General features: G+C 38.7%; 1 protein-coding gene across 1 annotated transcript in view; it reads right to left on the bottom strand.

The window, feature by feature from the left end:
- VWF (von Willebrand factor) overlaps positions 1-8457 on the bottom strand; it is a 148782-nt gene extending 140325 nt beyond the window's left edge. Inside the window, exons 1-5 of the mRNA XM_009675425.2 lie at positions 8290-8457; positions 7011-7065; positions 6296-6454; positions 4551-4653; positions 4256-4464 (exon numbers count right to left, since the gene is read on the bottom strand). Coding sequence (XP_009673720.1) covers positions 4256-4464; positions 4551-4653; positions 6296-6454; positions 7011-7065; positions 8290-8319 — 556 coding nt within the window. The 5' untranslated portion in view covers positions 8320-8457. The remainder of the gene's footprint in view (positions 1-4255; positions 4465-4550; positions 4654-6295; positions 6455-7010; positions 7066-8289) is intronic.
- Positions 8458-14355: the final 5898 nt, after the last annotated feature.

Below are 14355 nucleotides of genomic sequence, written 5' to 3'. Positions count from 1 at the left end.
ATTTAAAAGCTTCTAATAAAAAGTACTGCACAAAGGAAAGTTGCATATTCATTCATCTGCATTTATACTGCTTATGGAAAGAAAACATTAGCTGATACTTATATTTTTCTTTCATTGATGCTGTATAAGTTAAACAGATAGAGAGAGACACTCTCCAGTGGCATCATATATTCTGTGCTTCAGTAGCTTAAAAGGCTAGAATACGTTGCTTGACAATTTCAGATTCAGATAAAGCAGGCTCAAAATACCAAGCCTTTATCCAAAAAGTAGCCACGGGTGCAGTTTTATCATTAATGTATTTATAATTTGGAGACAGATTCCTAGAAACATGCTTTCTGTTGGTGCCAAAAAAAGCATAATGGGATGGTGGATTCATTTGAGGGTTTTTTGGTAACACTAAGTGTGTTACATGCACAAATACTAAAATTATGGATTATTATATCTGTGTTTGACTTGAATGAGTAGCTTTGCACAAATAAACTTTAATCATGACCCAGATATCCAAGCACATAGCACAACAAATATCACTGTAAGACAACTCAAATATAAGACTACTAGCCAAAGACTGAGGGTACAAGCACACATATAAGCTACATGAGCTTGTGCTGGACCTTCTCTCATTGGTCCCTCTTACATTTAAAGCAAGGTACTTGAAGCCATTAATATGCAGCAAGCTCATGTTCTTTTGGCCATTTACTCATGTATGCATGACCTGAGGGGATTTTGGATCAAATTGTCTGCTTTGTGTCAAATTTCCTCTATTGTATCATGTACTGTATCATTTGTTCTAGGCTGTGGTTCGGATCCCTAATTGTAAAATGCTGACAATGATCACGTGACAGTCAAATGCAGCAAGCTGAGGGCTGCCAAATAGATATCTGAGCACCTAGAAAAGACTTAGCTTCGTGCTTCTGATAAGAGCAAAGGCTGGCAGCTGGTTAAAAGTGTTTGGGCATGTCAAAAAGTGGAGCCTATTCAATTGGAAAGGCCTGGAAACATACACAGGATCGCTATAAAGCACCAGTGCTCAACTGGCAGGAAAAAGCAGAGAAGTTAACTACATCTTTAGGATCTAGAAGAAAAAGATTGGAAAGTGTCTGAGAACTTTCTTTTGATATTTTAGTTATGTTAACAACTAGAGAACAATACTGCACCCTGAAAGAAACTCTCAAGAGGCAGCTGGCTTGCTTCTACTGCCATACTTAATAGAAAAGCAACCATGCACAAAACATCCAGTCCTGCATGTAAGTCTTGACAGGACATGAGCACTCCTCTATGGGATGAACTGGTTTAGTAATTAACTATGTCAATGTAAGCAATTCCGTACCCCATCTTCTAATTTCTAACAATCTTCTAACATAGTATGTGCCTGCCTAGTGCTGAAACACAAATTTTCTTGAGACACCTTTTTTATTTTCCTTTGGAGCTTCAACAGCTACTACCTAAGACCATTACCTTCAAAACAGGAGGAGGTGGGTCCTATTAGTAAAATACTAATTTGCTAGGATGCCATAGCCTGGGTCACATCACTTAGACTTCACATCACTTAGAAGCTCTGTAAGTGAGCATCGTGGAGTATACAGAGGGACCTGTGTTATCCCTGTTATACGCCTGTTATCTAAGAGGCGTATCAACTCTCAGCTCCAGATAAAACCACAGCAAGGAGTCGTAAGAGTCTTGTAACTATAGCACATGACTATATAGACTACAGAACATGACTATAAATGTATCAAGGGAAAAGAACAAGTATATACTATTCACTAAGTTTAAGCACCCTTTGCTTCGTGTCATCTTTATTTACCTGCTGTAAGTTGTAATGTCCAAAAATGCAGCAAGTGCTTCCCCTTTAAATGCACCACCATGCCAACACAAGCAGAAAACAATTAATGAAGTTCTATACCACAATCAAACAGGTTGTGTCAAACAGGTTTTAAACACATTTCTCAGATGTTTGACAAACTCATTGGCCATAGCGTAATACCTGATTCATAACCTCTAGCATTATGTCTCTCTTTGTCTCTGACATTCAGATCTGCATAGCGCTCCCCAGGGTTTTCCAGATGAAAGCCCATAATCTTGGCAACATTAGATTGTTGACTTTTTCCTTTGTGCACTCTACTTCCAGTACATCTTATTCTGGAACTCAAAAATCTCACTGTACTTATTATAAATACAAATTCAATGTAGAAATGTATTAATTGATTAGAACTGAGGGGCCAGTTTGATAGTCAAATGCACTCGCATTTTAGCAGGAAGCAACAGAAGAGTCGAAGGCGAGCGTTCAGTCTGCAGGCCAGCATAATTATGGTAACCCTTTAGTCCTGCCAGATCACTAAGTCACAAAAGTAAGCTCATATCCTGGGTTGGGTCGACCTTTATCAGCCTTCTCAGATCTAATCAGACTAGAAGGAGAGCAAATAAGAACTGCAGTGGAAATAAAAAGTTCATCTGTTTCACAGGCTACCAGCAGACTGTCTAGGTGTGCCATTTAACAGTATTGCTTCTTCCAGCTGCTTGCACTGCCCCTCACCTGGAAGTTAGCTGTAACGGTTTAAAAACTAGTCTGAATTAACCAAAAGCTTATTTTACTTGGAACAAGATAAGAAGAGCTCAAGAGCTCAGAGCTGCCAGGGTGATAAACATTGAGTGGGTGCAGTGACATCCCTCACTCATGCAACAAATTCAAACATAATTAATTCTAAGTCCTTCTTGATCAGCTTAAACGAAAGGTCTCTTGTCTCAGAGTAAAATAATGGCAGAATTGCTGAGATATGATTCTATTCTTCAGTCTACCAAGTACAGATCAGCATGCCCATACCAACTACAGAAGTCAGGGCCTTCCTCATACAGGAAGAGGTGACATGTTCTCTGTCACCTTTGCCCTATTATTTTTCAACTCTTTCAAGAAGTGACCCTGTCACATACTTCATCACATTCGGAAATCTATATGTACGAAAGCACTGCTGTTTTCAGAGCACTGCTGTTTTCAGGAATGTTAAACAAATACAGCACGAAACACATTTAACCATGAGCAGCAGAAGGGAATCTTACACATTTGAACATTGATAGCTAATGACTTTTCTCCACTCTTACTCTAAGTCCAGGTACTCAGCAATAAGGTCTCCTTTTCTGATCTTGCTGTTCATAATAGCCTTGCTCTTGTCTATTGTCTCAAAAAAAAGGCGTAACCTTCAGATCTCAACACATTCAGACATAAAGGTCTCCAAGCCCCAATAAGCAATTCTGTGAGCTGAGTTTATTTCATATTATTTATATTGCTGATCAATATAAATAATTAATCAATTATTTGATTGAGCAATCATTTTAAGATACCATGAATCAGTTTTTTCCATACACTGAAGCTATGCTAATGAATCCCGAGGGTCAGTAAGACACATTGCTGGAGCAGTGGTAGGCTTGTTCTCCCTTCAATTTTATATATTATTTATTTTTAATAAATACTTTACATAATTAATTTAATATATTAATGAATTCATGTGTTTTACTGTAAAATTTTTGTCTTCAAGTAAATCCTAAGAGTTAAAAACCCACTATGAAATATCGAAAATCAAGATCTGTCCCTCCAAGTCATATTCAGGGCTTTTCCAAAACTCTTAATCTTCACATACACAGACTGACTCCGCATAAAGATGTAGAGATCAGCAAAAGCAATCTTGTCTCTCTGTCATTAGTCCTCTCTCCTGGGAGCTGCTACAATAGTATGTGCACCTCCAAACCAACAGCCCTTTTGGGCAGGGAAATGTCATTAAAATATATAGCTGGATCCGCTGCCAAATCCTTGTACAAATCTGCTAGCTGCAACACCCAGGAGTTCTTTTCCCACTCTTGTAAGACTATTTATTCTTACTCCCACTTCTCTAACACATTAAAAATCAGAAGTTGAATCAACCAGTATTCGTCACATCCTTTTTCCTGGGCATTTTCCAACCTCTCCTCCCCCCATATATGCACATTATTTAGCTATTAGCTTCATCTTTATATTTCAAGGTTTCTAAAAGTGCTAACCTCAGAGTTCTGGGTTTTGCTCAGGAATGAGATGTGACAGTAATTTTCTTTAAAAGAAAGGAAGATGAAAGAACTTAGCAGCTTCTTAGCACATTCCGATGAGGTATCTGACAGGTTTTGTGGAAACATTTTGCTAGATCAGCAAAATCTTTGTGCTGTTGTTGAATCACCCACCAGGAAAGGTGTACTGAGCGTACATCAACACATAATCAGTCAGTCTTAGTCTTACCTTCCTGAGTTCTGAAGTCATCTTCAGCAAATTTATTAAAGTTGCCACAAAGCCCACAGGTCTTATTATAGTATTTTTCTTGAAGAAGTATCTGAATATTCCCATTGATATCGATCTTCACCACAAAGCCATGCTCATCACTGGATATTTTATAATAACCTGCCTCCTTTTCTACAAATATGCCATTGGAGGCAAAAGGTATGGAAACCCTGTGAAGAAAATAAGAATTTCTCAAAATACAGCACAGAAAACACATTGCTTTATCTGCTGGAAAGCTCACTGTTTCAATAAGTACCTTTTGTCTTCCTGAGTCACAGTTCCCTCTAAAGAGAAGTGAAGGTTGAAATATTCTCCAAGGTACACAGAGAAACCATTTTTTTCCCCATCCTTGTAGTCACCTAAAGAGACATAAGCAAATATTGTTAGTTCTGAACAAACCAGGAGTATTCAACTACTCAAGGGAACAACTTGTAAAATATCACCTAACATTTTCAAGACCTTTCCATGTATTTAATCACATAATTTTTTTGATGTGAAACACACAGATTGCTTAGGTTCATGGCTAGAACGTAGATAACATTGCCCACTCCCAGGCGCGTGACCTAGCACTAGGCTGTGGACTCACATTCTCCCATTTACTGTTCCCAGCCAATGAATTCTGAATTCTTTAATGCATATTGGAAGAGTTTCTACAAGGGATGTACCCAAAAATCGGCCTCTTTTCCTTCCTAGTTCTCTCCTAAGAACAACCCATACCTTAGTGGTAAAAGAAAGGGATTGAATCAGTTGAACGGGGGGAAGAACTGAGCCCGGATATCTTAGTTCCTGATATGCCTTCTAACCATTTCAGCTGCTCTTTAAGGAGTGGACACCGGTGTTGGTTATCCAAAGGGTGGGGGGATCAAGGGAGAGGAGGTTTTGCAGAAAAACATATTCTTAATCTTTCAAAAGAAGGATCCAATGGAGATAGAGACAACTTCCTTGAGCTCTCAGAGAGGAGAGAGTGGGGGTTTCAGACATAGTCCCTTCTCTGGTTTTGTGCATTGTCTAGTTTTGACTTTACAGAAGCTCCTTGCTCAATGTGCCACCTATTCAGGATCGCCTATTCCAAGATACCCAACTCTGCCCTGACACTTTACTCAACAAAACAAACCCACATGCGCATACCGAGAACGAAATCAAAAATAGATTTTGCCATGCTTATTTGCTTAATAAAATCATGAAGCCTCAGCTCATGGTTTTTTTTTTTTTAACTAATTGATTACACAAAATACTGAAATCTATTCACACTTCAAATATGCCAATGGGTTTTTCCACACAGAAAAATTGTGCTGACTTGCTTAAATTGGGGAAGAAATTGATTTATTTAAATCAGTACATATATGATTCCTTTTCAGAGCGATGGGATCAATTTACTTCAGCCTACTTAACAGTTAGCAAAAAGTTTGCTTGAACTATGATTAATACAGAACAGTTCTTAGTGAATATAAGAATATCTACACAAAGGACTTGGCATGAGAGTAACATACAGTTTTGGTTCTCATACTATGTGTTGCCTGTCCCTAAGACTAATGCTTCAGGGGCATATGCTGAACCAAGCACCTTTCATCCTGCAGGATGGGATTTTTCTTAAGGAGGGGATTTAGTATACAGGTAAAATCAGTTTTAACAGAGTTGTGTGGCTCCCATTCCTGTATGCAGCTTTAACAGTCACAATCTCATAGCAAATTTGAAGTTAAAAAAGGGCTCACTTTCCCTGTTTAGAAGAACCAGTAAGAAAATCTCCGTTCCTTGGCAGATGAGTTATGCACAAGCTTTATTATCAAGGGATAACAGAAGCCAAAGGGGCAGAATTTCCTCAGAAGTAATCTTCTTTCAAGAAAAAATCTAAGATTCTTTCATGCAATGGACCATCCTCTCTGGCAAAGAGCAACACTATCTGTCTTTTCTTCTCAGTGACAACCCATCACAAAGCGATGCCATGTACCTACAGTATGTTGCATTTGTTACTTCCTTATCTTATATCTTGCTCAAACTCACCTAAGAGTGTGAAGGAGCGCTTGTGACAGTCCCCAGCAAGGAGGTAACTGCAGTCTCCAGCAAAACTGTAGAAAGAACCATCAAAAGTTCTGATGTGATCATTCCCAAAAAGGCTGCAACGGGAAGCTGGTGACTCCTGAAGCAAAGATCCTGATGATCCTGGATATCAAAACATAATGTAATTTGCAATTTAAAACAATCATTCTGTAGTTCAGGAATTTATCTGCTGGAATTTCTCACCATTGACCATCACGTGTCCTAGAATTTTAGCTCTAGCTTCTTAGGCAGACTCTATATCTGACATGATGGTCAGTAGGATCAAACATAGATTTTTGCATTATATGCATGAGCAAAATGGATGTTTCTCTTTATTTCTATTGACCTAATCCTTGCATGACTAATTTCAGTCCTGACCCTTTAAGGAGTGCCATGCATTCATACATTTGTGCCTGCTTGAATCCTATTAAAATCAATAGGGCAGGACAGAAGCCTCATAGTTTGTTCAGTTAAGCCTCACTGACTTCAATGAGTCCTTGTGATTTCAACACAATGCTTGTTCCAAAGAAAAGAGCCAAAATGACTAACCTTAGCAATGTCTCCAGCACTGAACCAAGACTGCATGATTAGATAGGTGAAGAGAAAAAAATTCTTACAGAAGAAATAATGAAAATATGTTATAGCTCCTATGCATTAGGAAATAAACATGCTTTTATACCTGATATTACAGTGGCCAGCAGTAGCTTTGTTAGCAGCTCTGTATAGAGGAACATCTGTTAAAATCAAAAGACAGAGATTAGAATAGTCTTAGTTTTGGGTATTTATTCTGTTTCACAGCAACTCACCATTTTTTACCTTTTTTTCAGTCATATTGCAGTTATTTTTGAGGTTCTACTACATTTCAGAAAGCTGTTATCCACACGGACTTTCACAGCAACCCAGCCATGCCTCTTAAAAGCAAATATTTTAGGAGATAAGCTATTCTTTGTTCCCATTTACACTTCTCATTTCAGGCAAATGTGGGCTACCTCCACAGGAAATGCAACCCAACATACACACATATTCCGATATACATGAGTTAATACATTACCCACACTAAATCCTTCAATACACAGTGTTATTTATAAGACAACCCAACATGAACAAGCAAACCATTCAGAGTAGATCATCCAACTTGCCCATATTGGAATTCACCTGTGTAAGATTTGCATCCTTCTATAATGTCCAAGGAGGGAAAGAATACAAAGATTTTGCAGTCTATGAACTTCTGTACTGTCAGGCCTTGAAAAATGATAGCATGATATGAGTGTTACGCAGATGGTGAACTATAGATGCATTCTGTGACAACAGGTTAGCAGTTAATGGATGAAAGCTATAGGGAGCTTTATATAGACAGGCTAATTTCAGTGATCATCTAAGAACCCTCCAATTAGAGACCTGAATACATTTCACAGAGCCAAATTCTGCTTCTTATTGATGTCAGTGGCATAGGCCCAATTCATAGCTTTATAAACGAAAGCTGAATTTGCCTTATTTACAAAAGAAAGTAACAGAAAGATCTATTAAAAAAGTGAGTCTACTATAATGCTGCAGGTGCCTATCTGACATAAGGCTACTAATCCTGCAAGAGAGCTAAGAACTGGTAACAGCGTGGGAATGTGACTACAAAATAAGAGTAAAGAAAACAATAGGCATTATTCTCAGATTACACACTTACTGGTGTACTTTTAGTGAATGCACTGCGTTATTGTGACTGAATTTGATATTGCTTTTGTTTGTTAACTCCTTAATTGTATAAAGCAGGCAAAGATTAAAAAAAAAAAAGATATAAACCCTCTTTTCTCTCCCCTTCCATCTCTTTCTGTCTTAAACTGTCCACTTCAAGTTTTCCCCGATTCTAATACAGCAGGTCCCACCAACAAATGAAAATGCCGTGAGATCTGCCAGTATATAACCATGTAAAATGTTATCACCAGTTTAAATAGAAATTAATATACCTTCTTCTGTGAGAGATTCCAATTGCACATGAAAAAGAAGCTCCTCCAATTGCCAGCTTCAGCCTACAACGCCATTGTTCAAATGTTCCTTCAGCAGACAAGACTGGAAAGGATTTAGTCCGAAATTTCTTGTTTTTCTACAAGCCAGGAACTCTTGTTCACTTAAAAGGAAAGATAAAGAGTAAACGTCACATCCGTCTGATTCTCAAGACAATAGTTTGAACTGCTATCGTATAAATCAGTCGCCTTAATTGCCAAAAAGTTACAATGAAAGGAAATAGTATTAAAAACTTACATAACAAATAAGTCTTTGAAATATATTTTGCATGTGTACATGTGAGAAATCCCACTGGCTGAGCCAATAGGTGGCACATTTATTTAAAAGAGTATTGTTAAAGAGGAATAAGGATGCTACATGCCTCAAAGACCACAGAGCCATGCAGTATTTCATCCTGCCAACAATTCCTTTATGGGAAAATGGGAAAAAAAATACAGAGCTAGTAAAGGCATGTTTTTGTTCTTCAAGTACAAACACATATGAATCCTGTCACACTGTTTTAGATCAACACATTCGTTGCTTGAGCTTGCAAATGCTTTTGGAGGTTCCCTCTGTACCATGGTGACAAGTAATCATGTACAGAAGCTAGAAGGATTACAGAGGTAGACACAAGCATCATATGTATGACACTGAGAAAAAAATGCAGGGCGGACGATATCATACTTTACTCTCGATGTCTTAAGTTTCATATTTTCAACAGGTACCAGCAAATCAAGTGGTTAAGAGGCAACATTTTCCCCTATAATTCGTATCTTGCCACTGGTTCACAGAATGAGATCCTTGCTTTAAACTGAGAAAAGCAATGCAAAACAATAAAAAAAAGCCTCCTGAGAGTCCTTAGCACACATGTATGTCTTGCACACAAGCAATCCTGAGAACAAAGTAAGTGTGCCACCTGCACAGGGTTCTTAGAAAACCAAAAGTGCAGCATATAAAAACAAAGATGTTATCATTTCTTCCTCTAGGCAATTTCCTTTATGGTCTCTACAGTTGATTAGGTTGGTCCTTGAAGCAAGGTGATGGAACATTTTGGAAACAATTTAGGTGATGACTCTTCTTAGTTCGAGAAGTTTTAAATCTTGTCAGTCATACTTGTTTTGTTTTGTATGAACACTTCCTCACATCTGTATGTGGAAATGCTAGCTAGCTCTGTTACAGCTAACAAGTAACATAAATAAAGAAATTATGAAAGAGTAATAGAAATAAAAAAAATAAAGACACTAAATTGTCTCTTTCCATGTGAAAAGCTAGATAATAATGTTTTAGAACGAACGCTTTCTGTCAGGATTTTCTCAGTTAGATACTCTTGTGTTTTCTCCAGCAGGAGTAAAGTTTGCCCCTGACCACATCCACGGAAATATCAGGCCCACACCTGCCAGCATCTGAGAAGATCCTATGGAACATACGTGAAAATGCCACTTTTGTGCAGAAACTTGATGTATGCTACAATTATGGCCTTTGCTGTGCTTCCACAGACATCCCTGCAGGATGGGCTCCTACCAATTCCCGCTGCTTTAATAAAGCGCTAGTGTTATACCCCTGGCTTCTGCCCAAAGTGCTCCTCTGCATTTACAAAGGAAAAAAAATGCAAGTTGAGGCTTTAAAAACTGTTTGTTTGGCAGAAATGCCAAGGAAATGTAAGGAGGCATGACCAAGTACAACAGAAAAAGCAAGGAACCATAAGGTAAAGTTAAAGATAAGAACAGAGATTTTGACCCTGTTGAAATCTGTAGACCAGGATTTTACCCAGGCAGTTGAAACCTGACATGACTGTTACAGAAAAGGACGAGAAACCCTCCATGTGATACAGTATTGAAGGCTGAGGTTATATCTGAACAACAGGCACAAACACGGCAAGTGACCATACAGAACAGGCATGATGCCTCTTTTTTGCTCTTAGTCTCTCTTCTCTTTTTGCTTTTGTATGAAGGCAGAGGAACAGTATGGACTGGGATCCATTCTTCCCTCTTGGCTCCAACTGCCAAATCTTAGCAGGTCTTGGATGCCTTTGAGATTTTGGGCCATAGTGATGATAGGGAGATGTTCCTGAAGTCTTTCATTAAGGGAGATGTTTCCGGAGTCCTGGTATTATTTGTGATATGAGGAATAAGGTTTCCTATCACCATGACAGTCTCCTCAGATTTAACCCTTCTAGTGCCTGAGCCTTACATAAACCCCTTCATTTGGTCACTTGCCTAGCAAATCCAACTGGTAGCTTTGATTCTTTTTTTTTTTTGTTTGGCACCTACAGAAGATAAAATGAGATCCCCTTAAGATATTCCTTAAAGAAAAAAAAAAAAAGAAGAAGAAGAAATGTCGCCTTTTGTGTTCCGTAGTGATTTCTTTAACATTACTATAAAAAGGAGCCACTTCTACAACAATACAGGATTGTACGGTCTGTAACTGTGATGGATGGCTGAGGTGGTCCTTCACTATTTTTTGTACTGCTGTCTTTATATATGGAAAACCATGATCTGGAACATTAGTGAGAGAGAGGGTCAACAGCAGAAAAGTCTGAAACTGTCAGAAGTTGCTTTGGAGAGGAGCAGACTGCACGCAGGCAGATTACTGCACTTCTACTGAGCCTCAAAAGTTCACATGCTTCTACCTGCATGATGAGAGCCTTGGTCTACACCAGTGAATGTTTTGTGACTCCCACTGCCAGCATTTAATAGATAGTTCAGATAAGCTAGACATCATGACACCTCTTAAGTGTCTTAGAGACCTTGGAGGACATAACAAAGAAAATTAATTGAGCTAGACACACAAACAACAAATTTCCTTTTTTCCTCTCCTGGCTCATTTTTACGCCAAAAGAGGAAATGGTAATTAAAAAGCATATTTATCAGCTGATATTGTACATTGTTCCAATATAAAGCTCAGTGATGTTTGTGCAGATCCGACATGTAATTTTACAAATAATACGCCTGAGACATAGCAGGAAATATAAAATACTATGCGCTGTCGCTGGAAAGCCCCACATAGCCAATTTCTGTAACATGAGAGGACTTCTGAGAAAAATTGTAGATGACTACTTTTTATTGCGTTATTGCATGTGAGCCAGTACTTGAACAAGTCAAATGTTTACTAACATTTATATAATAGTACCTATCAAAATACTAAACAGCATGCCACATTTGTCATCAGATTTGTTATATAGGCAAGCACATATGCAAAGAATCTATATTTTGAAATATACAATGTAAGTGCAGGAATAGTGATGAAATATATAGGGCCTAAGCAGCATAAGTGATACCTTACAGCCTAGTGAATTTAGATTCCGCACTTAGCAACCAGGAAATTAGAATAGGCAATAGAAAAAAAAAAACACAGGCTGTCAATTTAAGACTATTTAAAAGAACCAAATATCTTCTATAAGAAGAATTCATCTAACTTAAAGAAAGTATCTAATTAATCCCAACTAGTTTCAGTAACAAAATTTTCTGTAAAATCATGTATTAAGAGGGGAACAAACCGATCTAGGAGGTCAATGCACAGACGTTGAGCTAATTAATCTGAAGACTTCACCCTGATTCTGGCCTTGCTGTAAGCACGTTGAGCTGAAGTACTCTATAACAGGCAATGTTTGTTCCCATAAATTAATCACCAGGACCCTAGCTTTGGCCAAAAAAGTAGTTTTTCCTTATCCCAAACTACAGGAAGAAAAGTCGCAGTGGGTTTTCACAACTGACATTCACATTAACTTTTCCCCTATTGACCCAGTAGTGAAACTCAGCATAAGTGACAATGAATAAATTAAATTAAAGATTATTGCAAATAATTCTGAAAACAGAAATATCCTATAATAGATAACCTGAAAATTTAGAGCAGAAGGCCAAAAATAACAAAGGGCAACCTACGTAGGAAGCTTTTTTTCTGCATCACCTCCTTCCTCCTCCATGCCATAGTAAAAACACATCAGAAAAACAACCGGCAAAGTCCACATAACCCTCTGTGCAGACACTTTCCTTTGGATCACTGAGGATACTGTGCTCCTGTTAGGAAAAGCTAAGCTAGATGAACAGCGTACTCTAGTACTGAAATGGAGTACTGACCTGGGGGTAACCACCGCTGAGGTCGATGTAAGTGGTAAAACTTTCCCCATACAGAAGAGCCTTGAATGGCACGTATACTGAATAAGTATGTGTTAACATATTTGAAGGGCATAAGGGCAAAATAAGTCAATTATAGATATTCAGAGAAAGGAGGACACATGGAAAGCCATAATGGCTGAAACAACAAATTAGATATGCATTAGCAGTGTGATATGATACCAAAAGTAAGGGATACTCATCAGGACAGCCTACAAGGCTGCACCATATCACTGGATAGAGCAGTAGTAGTGTATTTGCCCTTGGAGCAACCAGAGGGGCAGGTTACAAATAGCCTCTTTGCTGAGGCTATTGCCTTGCTGAGGAATTCCTCAGCAAGGCAAGGCAAGGCTTTTTAAGCTGTTTTGCACCACTAGAGAACTGCGAGAAAGCTGGAACCACACTCTGTCCCTATGGCAGCTGCCCTAACATAACTATATTCATAGCACACTGGGCCCAAATCAAATTTCAGCAACAAGTAGCAGAATATATTACTCTTGGGGTGACCAGAAAGCCAGTTTGGAAAAGTGAACATTGCCATCTGTTCCAGATCTGAGTGGATTGTGTGTGCTTCAGTGCATCTTTTGGATCATCAGTACTCAGTGCCCTTCCCTGGCACAGTAAATGACGTATAAGTTAAAGATAAAGGCTCCTCTGAAAGATGAAGAGAGAAGCCCAGGCATCAGTTACCCAGGTTTTGACTACAGAGCAGCCTGACTGGTGCTTCATTTTGCTTCAGCCTTTTTTGTCCTACATACAGAGGTAAAGTATGGGGGCTTACAAGTCAAGCTGCATGCCGTAGTATGAGCAAAGCGTCAGAGCAAAATATCTCCCGCCTATGCAAGGATCTTAATATGCCTCTAGGAGGTAATATAGTATAGCTAAAGGAAGATATCTTCATCTGGTATCAACTGCTACTACCCTGCTGAAATCAGTGGCACTGCTCTAGCCTGTGCTAGCTGAAGAGCCAAAAGCCTCGTAAATTTGCATATGTCACACAGAGTTACCAAAAACCTTAATCTTGCCTTAGCTAGACAATTCATTCATTAGCATTTTGTATCAAACGTTGAGAATTTAGTTCTTCTTTAGTCTCAGTTAAACACTGCTATCCTGCCCTAACTGAAATGCTCCATAAAAAAATGAAGGAGTGGGAGAGAGACTATTTCCCTTCATTCTACAGAGAATCTGCCCCTTATGTAATTCAAGTGGCAGCTTGAGGATATGTGTTTGATTCTGTTTCTTGGACACCAATACAAGTTAGCGTTCCCAGGAACGTGGTGCTCCTATGACAGAGCACTACAGCTATAGCACTAGGAGAGGATCTTGCATGTTTAGTCTCCTCCTGTAAGAGTTTGGAAGCAGCTGTTCACTTTTCTTTCTCTTTTGCTTGTTAATGTCTTAATCATCTCCTATTGGGTTGAAATTCCCTGTATTCAGGGAGCCAGCTAAGCTGAATTCAGCTCTTCTTTTTTTTTCCCCTCACCTCTGGGATTGTGATTTTCATATTCTCATTTCTTTTAATCAGTCAAAACTCTAGTGTCATTGATTTAACGCAGTGCATTTATATGTATTTATAGCTTTTCTGAGCAGGATACTCAATACAAGCATGCAAGTCACTTCACCAGCTCCACAGTTACCCTATGGGATGCTTCCTATTCATCTAGACTGCTCCAGATGCAGCAAACATTTAAGTATCCTAATAACAGCTGAACTTCAGCAATGACATCAAGCATGGACCAGTCAGCCACCACCATGTCACCATTACACTCCTGAATCAATAAACACAACGAGAGGGAATGCTTCCATTAAGATAATAGAGAAGGCCTGAATTTTGCATGAGGTCATGTCAGTTTTAAAAACCTGTGCTTAAAAAGCAGTTAATCCCTCCCTCTGGGATTAAATTTGTCTAAATGCCCA

The sequence above is a fragment of the Struthio camelus genome, chromosome 1 (assembly GCF_040807025.1).
Source record: "Struthio camelus isolate bStrCam1 chromosome 1, bStrCam1.hap1, whole genome shotgun sequence".
NCBI classification, from domain to species: domain Eukaryota; kingdom Metazoa; phylum Chordata; class Aves; order Struthioniformes; family Struthionidae; genus Struthio; species Struthio camelus.
Note: the sequence above shows the minus strand (reverse complement) of the source record. Positions and strands in the feature narration are given on the sequence as shown.